Source organism: Engystomops pustulosus, unplaced genomic scaffold (genome assembly GCF_040894005.1).
Source record: "Engystomops pustulosus unplaced genomic scaffold, aEngPut4.maternal MAT_SCAFFOLD_227, whole genome shotgun sequence".
NCBI classification, from domain to species: Eukaryota; Metazoa; Chordata; class Amphibia; order Anura; family Leptodactylidae; genus Engystomops; species Engystomops pustulosus.
Genome location: NW_027285106.1, coordinates 45,001 through 62,746, shown reverse-complemented (window position 1 = coordinate 62,746; position 17,746 = coordinate 45,001). Strand labels below are relative to the sequence as shown.

The 17,746-nt window shown below is 44.8% G+C and overlaps 1 protein-coding gene across 1 annotated transcript in view; it reads right to left on the bottom strand.

Annotated features, from left to right (window-relative positions):
- REG4 (regenerating family member 4) overlaps positions 1-17,746 on the bottom strand; it is a 67,151-nt gene that overhangs the window by 13,341 nt on the left and 36,064 nt on the right. The window contains exons 4-5 of the mRNA XM_072132099.1: positions 9,826-9,963; positions 7,309-7,423 (exon numbers count right to left, since the gene is read on the bottom strand). Coding sequence (XP_071988200.1) covers positions 7,309-7,423; positions 9,826-9,963 — 253 coding nt within the window. The remainder of the gene's footprint in view (positions 1-7,308; positions 7,424-9,825; positions 9,964-17,746) is intronic.

Sequence of the window (17,746 nt, the reverse complement as noted above, 5' to 3'; positions counted from 1 at the left end):
GGGGACCTGTCACCAAATTTTACCCTCCCCCCCAACTAACAATGTCTGCTGCTAGAGGGTTACAAGTCCTCCCCGTATCACCTAAAATTAGGGCCAGTGGAGTTATGCAAATTAGCATTTTTGACTCATCTCTGGCAGCATGAGAGAGGAGAAGAGTCAGAGAGAGAGCCACACCCCATTCTTCTGACTGACAGCTCTGTGTCTCTTCAAATCCCTGCTCTGTCTCTGTCTGATACAGACATATAAACCTCTATGTATAGATGGTGTCTTGTGTTACATTCATGACATATGATCAGAGTGACATCATCTCAGGTCCTTTAGCCTTCTAAGAATAGCAAACTGTACACCATGTATGTGATGACATGAAATCACAGCAGTCACTCCCTGCCTGCAAATACAGTTTAACAAACTGTAGATTAAAAGTGGAGAACTACAAGTACAAGCAATTTGTGACTTGGTTACCTTGTGCTGCTCAATAGATGGTCCCCACTTAAGATTACCCCTGCCTTTTTGATGGAAAGGTATCTCCCAAAATAGAACCACGTGCAGAAATTGTGGTGGGCTTATACTGGTTGAAGATACACCTCTTGACACTCCCTAGGTGGGTCTCGAGAACATCCCACGTTGGAGCAGATCGAAGACCTTGGATGAGATCTTTCTTCTCAATGTGGCGTCATAGGATCAGGGTGGATTGCGTTGTGACCAGACATGATCCACTTACCATGTTTCCAAATTCAGACGCAGGTTCATGTTTGCTGTGCTGTCCGGATCCCAAATATTCATTTGGCCGTGGGCTTGGATGGACCATAACTCCATAACATATGTAGTTCTTAAAGAGTAACTGTAAAGGGTTTTTTCCACAAATCAATAGCTCTTGGGATGTTAAAAAAACAACTTTTCCTATTATCTTTGTTACCTAAATCCAGCAGTTTCATTTCGATAACCCTCAGATTCTCACTGCTGAATTAGCTGCTTCCTCTGCCTGTGCTGACAAACCCTGGAGACCCTAACCCTATAAACAAACTCTACAAACTCTATGGACTCCTGGGAGGGGAGGGGCTGGGCTGCTACTCTCTGCTCAAAGAGGAGGAGGTCATATGACAGAGCTCTCTCTGTGTATGTAGCAGTGCTGGATGTGTTCAGAATTGTGGATACAGATGTATCCTGCACAGAATAGTAAGGTACAAGATCTCTCCTGTTCCCTATTAGTCCCTCCATCTATGATCATTCTGGGATTCTACAGAACTTTCTCTCTCTACACCTCATGCTGTTCCCATCCCCACCCTGTCATACTATCAGCTCTGTGCAGATAAGATATTAACTCTTAGTGGACACACAGCACAGGATATAGACTGCATGTAAAAAGTGGTATAGAAAGTACATGTACCCTGCTCCTCCATGTATTGGGAGCTACCGGGCTGTCACCATATACACCCTGTATATACTGTACATTTCCCCTGCTCCTCCATGTGATGGGAGCTGTCACCATATACATCCTGTATGTACTGTACATGTCTCCTGCTCCTCCATGTGATGGAAGCTGCTGGGCTATCACCATATACATCCTGTATGTACTGTACATGTCTCCTGCTCCTCCATGTGATGGAAGCTGTCACCATATACATCCTGTATGTACTGTACATGTCTCCTGCTCCTCCATGTGATGGGAACTGTCACCATATACATCCTGTATGTACTGTACATGTCTCCTGCTCCTCCATGTGATGTCAGCTGTCACCATATACATCCTGTATGTACTGTACATGTCTCCTGCTCCTCCATGTGATGGGGCTGTCACCATATACATCCTGTATGTACTGTACATGTCCCCTGCTCCTCCATGTGATGTCACCATATACATCCTGTATGTACTTTACATGTCCCCTGCTCCTCCATGTGATGGAAGCTGTCACCATATACATCCTGTATGTACTGTACATGTCCCCTGCTCCTCCATGTGATGTCAGCTGTCACCATATACATCCTGTATGTACTGTACATGTCCCCTGCTCCTCCATGTGATGTCACCATATACATCCTGTATGTACTGTACATGTCTCCTGCTCCTCCATGTGATGGGGCTGTCACCATATACATCCTGTATGTACTGTACATGTCCCCTGCTCCTCCATGTGATGTCACCATATACATCCTGTATGTACTGTACATGTCCCCTGCTCCTCCATGTGATGTCACCATATACATCCTGTATGTACTGTACATGTCCCCTGCTCCTCCATGTGATGTCACCATATACATCCTGTATGTACTGTACATGTCCCCTGCTCCTCCATGTGATGGAAGCTGCCGGGCTGTCTCCATATACATCCTGTGTGTACTGTACATGTCTCCTGCTCCTCCATGTGATGGAAGCTGTCACCATATACATCCTGTATGTACTGTACATGTCCCCTGCTCCTCCATGTGATGTCACCATATACATCCTGTATGTACTGTACATGTCCCCTGCTCCTCCATGTGATGGAAGCTGCCGGGCTGTCACCATATACATCCTGTATGTACTGTACATGTCCCCTGCTCCTCCATGTGATGGAAGCTGCCGGGCTGTCACCATATACATCCTGTATGTACTGTACATGTCCCCTGCTCCTCCATGTGATGTCACCATATACACCCTGTATGTACTGTACATGTCCCCTGCTCCTCCATGTGATAGAAGCTGTCACCATATACATCCTGTATGTACTGTACATGTCTCCTGCTCCTCCATGTGATGGAAGCTGTCACCATATACATCCTGTATGTACTGTACATGTCTCCTGCTCCTCCATGTGATGTCACCATATACACCCTGTATGTACTGTACATGTCCCCTGCTCCTCCATGTGATGTCACCATATACATCCTGTATGTACTGTACATGTCCCCTGCTCCTCCATGTGATGTCACCATATACATCCTGTATGTACTGTACATGTCTCCTGCTCCTCCATGTGATGGAAGCTGTCACCATATACATCCTGTATGTACTGTACATGTCCCCTGCTCCTCCATGTGATGGAAGCTGTCACCATATACATCCTATATGTACTGTACATGTCCCCTGCTCCTCCATGTGATGGAAGCTGCCGTGCTGTTACCATATACATCCTGTATGTACTGTGCATGTCCCCTGCTCCTCCATGTGATGGAAGCTGCCGTGCTGTCACCATATACTGTACATCCTGTATGTACTGTACATGTCCCCTGCTCCTCCATGTGATGGAAGTTGCCAGGCTGTCACCATATACATCATGTATGTACTGTACATGTCCCCTGCTCCTCCATGTGATGTCACCATATACACCCTGTATGTACTGTACATGTCCCCTGCTCCTCCATGTGATGGAAGCTGCCGTGCTGTCACCATATACATCCTGTATGTACTGTACATGTCCCCTGCTCCTCCATGTGATGGAAGCTGCCACCATATACATCCTGTATGTACTGTACATGTCCCCTGCTCCTCCATGTGATGGAAGCTGCCGGGCTGTCACCATATACTGTACATCCTCTATGTACTGTCCATGTCCTTTGCTCCTCCATGTGATGCAAGCTGCCGTGCTGTCACCATATACTGTACATCCTCTATGTACTGTCCATGTCCCCTGCTCCTCCATGTGATAGAAGCTGTCACCATATACATCCTGTATGTACTGTGCATGTCCCCTGCTCCTCCATGTGATGGAAGCTGCCGTGCTGTCACCATATACTGTACATCCTCTATGTACTGTCCATGTCCCCTGCTCCTCCATGTGATAGAAGCTGTCACCATATACATCCTGTATGTACTGTCCATGTCCCCTGCTCCTCCATGTGATGCAAGCTGCCAGGCTGTCACCATATACATCATGTATGTACTGTACATGTCTCCTGCCCCTCCATGTGATGGAAGCTGTCACCATATACATCCTGTATGTACTGTACATGTCCCCTGCTCCTCCATGTGATGTCACCATATACATCCTGTATGTACTGTACATGTCCCCTGCTCCTCCATGTGATGTCAGCTGTCACCATATACATCCTGTATGTACTGTACATGTCCCCTGCTCCTCCATGTGATGTCACCATATACTGTACATCCTGTATGTACTGTCCATGTCCCCTGCTCCTCCATGTGATGGAAGCTGCCGTGCTGTCACCATATACTGTACATCCTGTATGTACTGTCCATGTCCCCTGCTCCTCCATGTGATGGAAGCTGCCGTGCTGTCACCATATACTGTACACCCTGTATGTACTGTCCATGTCCCCTGCTCCTCCATGTGATGCAAGCTGCCAGGCTGTCACCATATACATCATGTATGTACTGTACATGTCTCCTGCCCCTCCATGTGATGGAAGCTGCCACCATATACATCCTGTATGTACTGTACATGTCTCCTGCTCCTCCATGTGATGGAAGCATTCACCATATACATCCTGTATGTACTGTACATGTCCCCTGCTCCTCCATGTGATGTCACCATATACATCCTGTATGTACTGTACATGTCCCCTGCTCCTCCATGTGATGTCACCATATACATCCTGTATGTACTGTACATGTCCCCTGCTCCTCCATGTGATGTCACCATATACATCCTGTATGTACTGTACATGTCCCCTGCTCCTCCATGTGATGTCAGCTGTCACCATATACATCCTGTATGTACTGTACATGTCCCCTGCTCCTCCATGTGATGTCAGCTGTCACCATATACATCCTGTATGTACTGTACATGTCTCCTGCTCCTCCATGTGATGGAAGCTGTCACCATATACATCATGTATGTACTGTACATGTCTCCTGCCCCTCCATGTGATGGAAGCTGCCACCATATACATCCTGTATGTACTGTACATGTCTCCTGCTCCTCCATGTGATGGAAGCATTCACCATATACATCCTGTATGTACTGTACATGTCCCCTGCTCCTCCATGTGATGGAAGCTGTCACCATATACATCCTGTATGTACTGTACATGTCTCCTGCTCCTCCATGTGATGTCACCATATACATCCTGTATGTACTGTACATGTCCCCTGCTCCTCCATGTGATGTCACCATATACATCCTGTATGTACTGTACATGTCCCCTGCTCCTCCATGTGATGGAAGCTGCCGTGCTGTCACCATATACTGTACATCCTGTATGTACTGTCCATGTCCCCTGCTCCTCCATGTGATGCAAGCTGCCAGGCTGTCACCATATACATCATGTATGTACTGTACATGTCTCCTGCCCCTCCATGTGATGGAAGCTGTCACCATATCCTGTATGTACTGTACATGTCTCCTGCTCCTCCATGTGATGGAAGCTGTCACCATATACACCCTGTATGTACTGTACATGTCCCCTGCTCCTCCATGTGATGGAAGCTGTCACCATATACATCCTGTATGTACTGTACATGTCTCCTGCTCCTCCATGTGATGTCACCATATACATCCTGTATGTACTGTACATGTCTCCTGCTCCTCCATGTGATGTCACCATATACATCCTGTATGTACTGTACATGTCTCCTGCTCCTCCATGTGATGGGAGCTATCACCATATACATCCTGTATGTACTGTACATGTCTCCTGCTCCTCCATGTGATGGGAACTGTCACCATATACATCCTGTATGTACTGTACATGTCCCCTGCTCCTCCATGTGATGGGAGCTATCACCATATACATCCTGTATGTACTGTACATGTCTCCTGCTCCTCCATGTGATGGGAGCTATCACCATATACATCCTGTATGTACTGTACATGTCTCCTGCTCCTCCATGTGATGGAAGCTGTCACCATATACATCCTGTATGTACTGTACATGTCTCCTGCTCCTCCATGTGATGGGAACTGTCACCATATACATCCTGTATGTACTGTACATGTCTCCTGCCCCTCCATGTGATGGAAGCTGTCACCATATACATCCTGTATGTACTGTACATGTCTCCTGCTCCTCCATGTGATGGCAGCTGTCACCATATACATCCTGTATGTACTGTACATGTCCCCTGCTCCTCCATGTGATGGAAGCTGTCACCATATACATCCTGTATGTACTGTACATGTCCCCTGCTCCTCCATGTGATGGAAGCTGTCACCATATCCTGTATGTACTGTACATGTCCCCTGCTCCTCCATGTGATGGAAGCTGCCACCATATACATCCTGTATGTACTGTACATGTCCCCTGCTCCTCCATGTGATGGAAGCTGCTGGGCTATCACCATATACATCCTGTATGTACTGTGCATGTCCCCTGCTCCTCCATGTGATGGAAGCTGTCACCATATACATCCTGTATGTACTGTACATGTCTCCTGCTCCTCCATGTGATGGAAGCTGTCACCATATACATCCTGTATGTACTGTACATGTCTCCTGCTCCTCCATGTGATGGAAGCTGTCACCATATACATCATGTATGTACTGTACATGTCCCCTGCTCCTCCATGTGATGGAAGCTGTCACCATATACATCCTGTATGTACTGTACATGTCCCCTGCTCCTCCATGTGATGGAAGCTGTCACCATATCCTGTATGTACTGTACATGTCCCCTGCTCCTCCATGTGATGGGAGCTGCTGGGCTATCACCATATACATCCTGTATGTACTGTACATGTCTCCTGCTCCTCCATGTGATGGAAGCTGTCACCATATACATCCTGTATGTACTGTGCATGTCCCCTGCTCCTCCATGTGATGGAAGCTGTCACCATATACATCCTGTATGTACTGTACATGTCTCCTGCTCCTCCATGTGATGGAAGCTGTCACCATATACATCCTGTATGTACTGTACATGTCTCCTGCTCCTCCATGTGATGGAAGCTGTCACCATATACATCATGTATGTACTGTACATGTCTCCTGCCCCTCCATGTGATGGAAGCTGTCACCATATCCTGTATGTACTGTACATGTCCCCTGCTCCTCCATGTGATGGAAGCTGTCACCATATCCTGTATGTATGGTGTTTGAGATGCTTTTCAGAGCTTCCAGAGAGTTCATTAGTTATTGAAGGTAAGAGTAAGAGGTGTAATTTACTGATGAACAGACACAACCTGGTATTTCCCCGCTTCTTATCACAACAAAGAATAGTCTTACAGAGATAATCAGCGCAGCCAGAGGAGATCGCTGCTATAGGGATAGGCTAAACTGAGGTGGATAGCAAAGAACCTGCAGGACATAGGTAATCACAGTAATCGGCAAAGCTGTTCTACATCCCAAGAGATATTTATTAGTGAAAAAGAGAATTAGCTCATCAACTTTTCTTTTTAGTAGTGTAAATATAGAAATCTATAAGATGACTTACTCTCCTGGCAGGATAGCTCTCCGCAGTGCTCCTGTCCCTTGTAGTTGTCAGGTTGATTGGGGAGCCAGGATCGGTAGTTATACATGGAGCCATCATTCCACTTCCATCGACGATTCTGTGATAAACCATGAGATGTCAGATCCTGCAATGTCCTCCACCAATAGGACACCATGTATACCATGTCCTGTACCGCCATCTACTGCACCTCACATGCCCTGGACATCACACAATTTCATCCTGACATGAGGAATATATCAGCAGATTTTTCTTATTTCAGAAATTCTAAATATTCTGAAGCACAGAATAAAAATGTAAATGAGATAATTGTACAAGACACTGATCAGATACCTGCCAGTTATTGGCACCTGATATTCATTTCCTTAATTATCTGACATCCCCTATGTACCTGGCATTCACCTTCACTGAACTTGGGTGAGGAGCTGTCTCCTCATACAATGGGGCTTATTCACTAAGGTCTCTTTCACCTGACACAAATCGGGGGGCGGGCTGGAGGACGATCCAGCGGATTCGGACAACGCGCAGGATTTAACAATTCAAATTGTGTCACAAGACATGCACCAGGAAGAAGAAGGTGAACTCCGGGGACCTGAGCGGGGAAGCGACACATGCAGCATATCGGGCACAGGATCTTAGTGACTCCCCGCACAGCGCATTATACACGGACAATGCACTTACATGCACCAGGAAGAAGAAGGTGAACTCCGGGGACCTGAGCGGGGAAGAGACACATGCAGGATATCGGGCGCAGGATCTTAGTGACTCCCCGCACAGTGCATTATACACGGACAATGCACTTACATGCACCAGGAAGAAGAAGGTGAACTCCGGGGACCTGAGCGGGGAAGCGACACATGCAGCATATCGGGCACAGGATCTTAGTGACTCCCTGCACAGCGCATTATACACGGACAATGCACTTACATGCACCAGGAAGAAGAAGGTGAACTCCGAGGACCTGAGCGGGGAAGCGACACATGCAGGATATCGGATGCAGGATCTTAGTGACTCCCTGCACAGCGCATTATACACGGACAATGCACTTACATGCACCAGGAAGAAGAAGGTCAACTCCGGGGACCTGAGCGGGGAAGTGACACATGCAGGATATCGGGCGCACGATCTTAGTGACTCCCCGCACAGCGCATTATACACGGACAATGCACTTACATGCACCAGGAAGAAGAAGGTGAACTCCGGGGACCTGAGCGGGGAAGGGACACATGCAGGATATCGGGTGCACGATCTTACTGACTCCCCGCACAGCGCATTATACACAGACAATGCACTTACATGCACCAGGAAGAAGAAGGTGAACTCCAGGGACCTGAGCGGGGAAGCGACACATGCAGGATATCGGGTGCAGGATCTTAGTGACTCCCCGCACAGCGCATTATACACGGACAATGCACTTACATGCACCAGGAAGAAGAAGGTGAACTCCGGGGACCTGAGCGGGGAAGAGACACATGCAGGATATCGGGTGCACGATCTTAGTGACTCCCTGCACAGCGCATTATACACGGACAATGCACTTACATGCACCAGGAAGAAGAAGGTGAACTCCGGGGACCTGAACGGGGAAGCGACACATGCAGGATATCGGGCACAGGATCTTAGTGACTCCCCGCACAGCGCATTATACACGGACAATGCACTTACATGCACCAGGAAGAAGAAGGTGAACTCCAGGGACCTGAACGGGGAAGCGACACATGCAGGATATCGGGCGCAGGATCTTAGTGACTCCCTGCACAGCGCATTATACACGGACAATGCACTTACATGCACCAGGAAGAAGAAGGTGAACTCCTGGGACCTGAGCGGGGAAGTGACACATGCAGGATATCGGGCGCAGGATCTTAGTGACTCCCTGCACAGCGCATTATACACGGACAATGCACTTACATGCACCAGGAAGAAGAAGGTGAACTCCGGGGACCTGAGCGGGGAAGCGACACATGCAGGATATCGGGCGCAGGATCTTAGTGACTCCCCGCACAGCACATTATACACGGACAATGCACTTACATGCACCAGGAAGGAGAAGGTGAACTCCGGGGACCTGAGCGGGGAAGCGACACATGCAGGATATCGGGGGCAGGATCTTAGTGACTCCCCGCACAGCGCATTATACACGGACAATGCACTTACATGCACCAGGAAGAAGAAGGTGAACTCTGGGGACCTGAGCGGGGAAGCGACACATGCAGGATATCGGGCGCAGGATCTTAGTGACTCCCCGCACAGCACATTATACACGGACAATGCACTTACATGCACCAGGAAGAAGAAGGTGAACTCCGGGGACCTGAGCGGGGAAGCAACACATGCAGGATATCGGACACACGATACTAGGGGGACCACCATGTCCTGTGCTACATATATACACTACACGTCATCTTCTGCACTATATATAGCAGACTCCCATATACTGTGCACACAGAAAGTACTTTTGACATCATATTCCCCCCTTCAATCCCCTCCCCATATACACACCTGCTCAGGATCATGCAGTCCGATCCACACTGGCTGGTTTTTCTGATAGGCTGAGATGTGTGCGGCGATAATTTCAGCTTCAGAGGCATCCAGTATGGAGGCTAGGTGGGCACCATGACCATAGGACTGGCAGTCAAACTGTGAGGGAAAGACATCAGAGATAGGGAGTTAAAATGGATCCTGGTAGAATGGGAGTGCCTAAAGAGCCACTGAATAACCAAGGCAGCAAGAATTACTAAGCCACAAAGTGACCTAAGACACCAAGTATCTGGAGCCTCCAAGTGACCCAAGGTACAATGTATCCTAAGCCACTAAGTAACGCAAGGCACCATGTATCCTGAGTCACCAGGTGACCCAAGGCAAAATGTATCCTGAAGCACCAAGTAACCCAAGGCACCAAGTAGCCTGAGCCACCAAGTAATCCAATTATCCTGAGGCATCAGGGACAGGGAGGTAATTGGACCCTGGTAGAATGGGAGTGCTTAGAGAGGTGCTTAGCCACCTTGTAACCCAAAGATCGTGAGCCATGAAGTGACCCAAGACACTGAGTACCCTGAGCCTCCAAGTGACCCAAGTCACCATGTATCCTGAGCCACCAAGTAACCCAATGCACCAAGAATCCTGAGCCACCAAGTGATCGAAGGCACCATGTATCCTGAGGCATCAGGGACAGGGAGGTAATTGGGCCCTGGTAGAATGGGAGTGCTTAGCCACCTAGTAACCCAAAGATCATGAGCCATAAATTGACCCAAGGCACTGAGTATCCTGAGCCACCAAGTGACCCAAGTCACTGAGTATCCTGAGCCACCAAGGAACCCAAGGCACCAAGGGCCACATTTATCACTTGTTTTTTCTGTTGTTTTTGCGCCTTTTCGTTTAGGCGCACCGTTTTTGCGCCCGTTTTGCGATTAAACGTCAAATTAGCCGTGCAGCTAAAATAACCAGCTTTCCCTCATCTATCATTCAATTCCAGATGTTTTGCTGCGCCTAATGATATTCATCACGTGCGACTTTTGCATTTAGGCGCAAAAACGGGCGCAAAAACACTCCAGCCCGAAGGTGGCGTTATCTGAGAAGAAAGCACTGAGCCCCTTTGCAGAACAGCTCATTTCTAGCAGCAAAGCTCAGCCAGACACTAGAACATATAATAGATACATTAGATACACTGCAGACACTAGTACAGATCATACAGACATTACATACACTGCAGACACCAGTACAGATAATACAGACATTACATACACTGCAGACACTAGTACAGATAATACAGACATTAGATGCTCTGCAGACACTAGTACAGATAATACAGACATTACATACACTGCAGACACTAGTACAGGTGATACAGACATTACATACACTGCAGACACTAGTACAGGTGATACAGACATTACATACACTGCAGACACTAGTACAGATAATACATACATTACATACACTGCAGACACTAGTACATATAATACAGACATTACATACACTGCAGACACTAGTACAGATAATACAGACATTACATACACTGCAGACACTAGTACAGATAATACAGACAATACATACACTGCAGACACTAGTACAGATAATACAGACATTGGATACACTGCAGACACTAGTACAGATAATACAGACATTACATACACTGCAGACACTAGTACAGATCATACAGACATTACATACACTGCAGACACTAGTACAGATAATACAGACATTACATACACTGCAGACACTAGTACAGCTAATACAGACATTACATACACTGCAGATACTAGTACAGATAATACAGACACTACATACACTACAGACACTAGTACAGATAATACAGACATTACATACACTGCAGACACTAGTACAGATCATACAGACATTACATACACTGCAGACACTAGTACAGATAATACAGACATTACATACACTGCAGACACTAGTACAGATAATACAGACATTACATGCACTGCAGACACTAGTACAGATAATACAGACATTACATACACTGCAGACACTAGTACAGATCATACAGACATTACATACACTGCAGACACTAGTACAGATAATACAGACATTACATACACTGCAGACACTAGTACAGATAATACAGACATTACATACACTGCAGACACTAGAACAGATCATACAGACATTAGATACACTGCAGACACTAGAACAGATAATACAGACATTACATACACTGCAGACACTAGTACATATAGTACATATAATACAGACATTACATACACTGCAGACACTAGTACAGATAATACAGACATTACATACACTGCAGACACTAGTACAGATAATACATACATTACATACACTGCAGACACTAGTACAGATCATATAGACATTACATACACTGCAGACACTAGTACAGATAATACAGACATTACATACACTGCAGACACTAGTACAGATAATACAGACATTACATACACTGCAGACACTAGTACATATAATACAGACATTACATACACTGCAGACACTAGTACAGATAATACAGACATTACATACACTGCAGACACTAGTACAGATAATACAGACATTACATACACTACAGACACTAGTACAGATAATACAGACATTACATACACTGCATACACTAGTACAGATAATACAGACATTACATACACTAGTACAGATAATACAGACATTTCATACACTGCAGACACTAGTACAGATAATACAGACATTACATACACTACAGACACTAGTACAGATAATACAGACATTACATACACTGCATACACTAGTACAGATAATACAGAAATTACATACACTGCAGACACTAGTACAGATAATACAGACATTACATACACTGCAGACACTAGTACAGATAATACAGACATTACATACACTGCAGACACTAGTACAGATAATACAGACATTACATACACTGCAGACACTAGTACAGATAATACAGACATTACATACACTGCAGACAGTAGTACAGATAATACAGACATTACATACACTGCAGACACTAGTACATATAATACAGACATTACATACACTGCAGACACTAGAACATATAATACAGACATTACATACACTACAGACACTAGTACAGATAATACAGACATTACATACACTGCAGACACTAGTACAGATAATACACACATTACATACACCACAGACACTAGTACAGATAATACAGACATTACATACACTGCAGACACTAGTACAGATAATACAGACATTACATACACTGCAGACACTAGTACAGATAATACAGACATTACATACACTGCAGACACTAGTACAGATAATACAGACATTACATATACTGCAGACACTAGTACATATAATACAGACATTACATACACTGCAGACACTAGAACATATAATACAGACATTACATACACTACAGACACTAGTACAGATAATACAGACATTACATACACTGCAGACACTAGTACAGATAATACACACATTACATACACCACAGACACTAGTACAGATAATACAGACATTACATACACTACAGACACTAGTACAGATAATACAGACATTACATACACTGCAGACACTAGTACAGATAATACAGACATTACATACACTGCAGACACTAGTACAGATAATACAGACATTACATACACTGCAGACACTAGTACAGATAATACAGACATTACATATACTGCAGACACTAGTACAGATAATACAGACATTACATACACTGCAGACACTAGTACAGATAATACAGACATTACATACACTGCAGACACTAGTACAGATAATACAGACATTACATACACTGCAGACACTAGTACAGATAATACAGACATTACATACACTGCAGACAGTAGTACAGATAATACAGACATTACATACACTGCAGACACTAGTACAGATAATACAGACATTACATACACTGCAGACAGTAGTACAGATAATACAGACATTACATACACTGCAGACACTAGTACATATAATACAGACATTACATACACTGCAGACACTAGAACATATAATACAGACATTACATACACTACAGACACTAGTACAGATAATACAGACATTACATACACTGCAGACACTAGTACAGATAATACACACATTACATACACCACAGACACTAGTACAGATAATACAGACATTACATACACTGCAGACACTAGTACAGATAATACAGACATTACATACACTGCAGACACTAGTACAGATAATACAGACATTACATATACTGCAGACACTAGTACAGATAATACAGACATTACATACACTGCAGACACTAGTACAGATAATACAGACATTACATACACTGCAGACACTAGTACAGATAATACAGACACTACATACACTACAGACACTAGTACAGATAATACAGACATTACATACACTGCAGACACTAGTACAGATAATACAGACACTACATACACTGCAGACACTAGAACAGATCATACAGACATTAGATACACTGCAGACACTAGTACAGATAATACAGACATTACATACACTGCAGACACTAGTACAGATAATACAGACATTAGATACACTGCAGACACTAGTACAGATAATACAGACATTACATACACTGCAGACACTAGTACAGATAATACAGACATTAGATACACTGCAGACACCAGTACAGATAATACAGACATTAGATACACTGCAGACACTAGTACAGATCATACAGACATTACATACACTGCAGACACTAGTACAGATAATACAGACATTAGATACACTGCAGACACCAGTACAGATAATACAGACATTAGATACACTGCAGACACTAGTACAGATCATACAGACATTACATACACTGCAGACACTAGTACAGATAATACAGACATTAGATACATTACAGACACTAGTACAGATAATACAGACATTACATACACTACAGACACTAGTACAGATAATACAGACATTACATACACTGCAGACACTAGTACAGATAATACAGACATTACATACACTACAGACACTAGTACAGATAATACAGACATTAGATACACTGCAGACACTAGTACAGATCATACAGACATTACATACACTGCAGACACTAGTACAGATAATACAGACATTACATACACTGCAGACACTAGTACAGATAATACAGACATTAGATACACTGCAGACACCAGTACAGATAATACAGACATTAGATACACTGCAGACACTAGTACAGATCATACAGACATTACATACACTGCAGACACTAGTACAGATAATACAGACATTAGATACATTACAGACACTAGTACAGATCATACAGACATTACATACACTGCAGACACTAGTACAGATAATACAGACATTACATACACTACAGACACTAGTACAGATAATACAGACATTACATACACTGCAGACACTAGTACAGATAATACAGACATTACATACACTGCAGACACTAGTACAGATAATACAGACATTACATACACTGCAGGCACTAGTACAGATAATAAAGACATTACATACACTGCAGACACTAGTACAGATAATACAGACATTACATACACTACAGACACTAGTACAGATAATACAGACATTACATACACTACAGACACTAGTACAGATAATACAGACATTACATACACTGCAGGCACTAGTACAGATAATACAGACATTAGATACACTGCAGACACTAGTACAGATAATACAGACATTACATACACTGCAGACAGTAGAATATATAATACAGACATTACATACACTACAGACACTAGTACAGATAATACAGACATTAGATACACTGCACACTAGGACAGATAATACAGACATTACATAAACTGCAGACACTAGTACAGATAATACAGACATTAGATGCTCTGCAGACACTAGTACAGATCATACAGACATTACATACACTACAGACACTAGTACAGATAATACAGACATTACATACACTGCAGACACTAGTACAGATAATACAGACATTACATACACTGCAGACAGTAGTACAGATAATACAGACATTACATACACTGCAGACACTAGTACAGATAATACAGACATTACATACACTGCAGACACTAGTACAGATAATACAGACATTACATACACTGCAGACAGTAGTACAGATAATACAGACATTAGATGCTCTGCAGACACTAGTACAGATAATACAGACATTAGATACATTACAGACAGGAGCTGCAGACTCTATTTACAGTTCATCACCTTCTATTTACAAAATATTCTGCAAACTCCTGAGCTCAAAGCAAGAGCAAGAGAAGTTTGCACAAGTTTGCAGATTCTACAGACAAGTGTCCCCCATGTAATTCTGCACAGTGTCTGAGGGGGATATTGTGCAGAATTACAGGGGTGCAGCAGGAGACCAGCACTGGGGGATCCCCTCCAGGAGAAGCCCCTGCTGAGGAGGTCACTGGGTGCTGGGTGTCACACACCTGGGTGCTGCTCTGAGTGTTATCTTCATTCTGAGATGTGGGAGAAGCAGAGAGGAGCTTGTAGCAGGATCACATGTAAGTGCCCGAATCTAACATTGCGCCTAAACTGCGCCTAAACTGCGCCTAAACTGTGTTAAAGTAAAGTGATTAATAAGAGGCAGAAAATATACTTATCACAGATGGTTGTAGCTTGTGATAATTCTGGCAAAACAGTGCGCCCGAATTTAGGCGCAACTACTGCACTTAGGCGCACAAAAGTGATAAATGTGGCCCCAAGTATCCTGAGCCACAGAGTAACCCAAAGCACAAAATAGCCTGATTCAAAAAGTAACCTAAGGCACCATGTACCCTTAGCCACCAAGTAAACCAAGGCACCAAATATCGTGAATCATCAAGTGACCCAAGGCACCGAGTATCATGATCAACCATGTGACCCAAGGCACCAAATATCCTTAGCCACCAAGTGACCCAAGGAACCAATTATCCTAAACCACTGTCAGGCTTCTGGGGTAGTCAACCCCCAGGACAACCCCGGACAACGATACAAGCCGACACCTGGGACCGGAATCTAAGTGGCACTCGGTTTTCACCAGAGCCCACCACAAAGCAGGTTGGACTTGCTCCGGCGTACCACCAGGTCGTTCCACAAATGCGACTTGTCTGCGGTGGCAGTCAAGGTCGAGGTACAAAGTCGGCAGGCAATCTCGTTGTCAGGGACAGGCAGGAGGTTAAGACAGGTGGTAAAGGTTCGGGGTCAGAGACGGAGCAGGAGGTCAGGGCTGGCAGCAGAGGAGCGAAGTCCAGTGATCCAAGGCACTGAGTATTCAGAGCCACCAAGTTATCCAAGACAATGAGTATCCCGAGCCACCAACTGACCCAAGGCACCAATTATCCTGAGCCACCAAGTGACCCAAGGCACCATTTATCCTGAGGCAGCAAGTAACCCAAGGCACCATTTATCCTGAGCCACCAAGTGACCCAAGGCACCATTTATCCTGAGCCACCAAGTGACCCAAGGCACCATTTATCCTGAGCCACCAAGTAACCCAAGGCACCATTTATCCTGAGCCACCAAGTGACCCAAGGCACCATTTATCCTGAGCCACCAAGTGACCCAAAGCACCATTTATCCTCAGCCACCAAGTGACCCAAGGCACCAATTATACTGAGCCACCAAGTAACCCAAGACACCATTTATCCTGAGCCACCAAGTGACCCAAGGCACCATTTATCCTGAGCCACCAAGTGACCCAAGGCACCATTTATCCTGAGCCACCAAGTAACCCAAGACACCATTTATACTGAGCAACCAAGTGAACCAAGGCACCAATTGTCCTCAGCCACCAAGTGACCTAAGGCACCTAGTATCCTTATTTATCAAGTGACCCAAAGCACCAAGCAACCTGATCCACCAAGTGATCCAAGGCACTGAGTATTCAGAGCCACCAAGTTATCCAAGACAATGAGTATCCCGAGCCACCAACTGACCCAAGGCACCATTTATCCTGAGCCACCAAGTAACCCAAGGCACCATTTATCCTGAGCCACCAAGTGACCCAAGGCACCATTTATCCTGA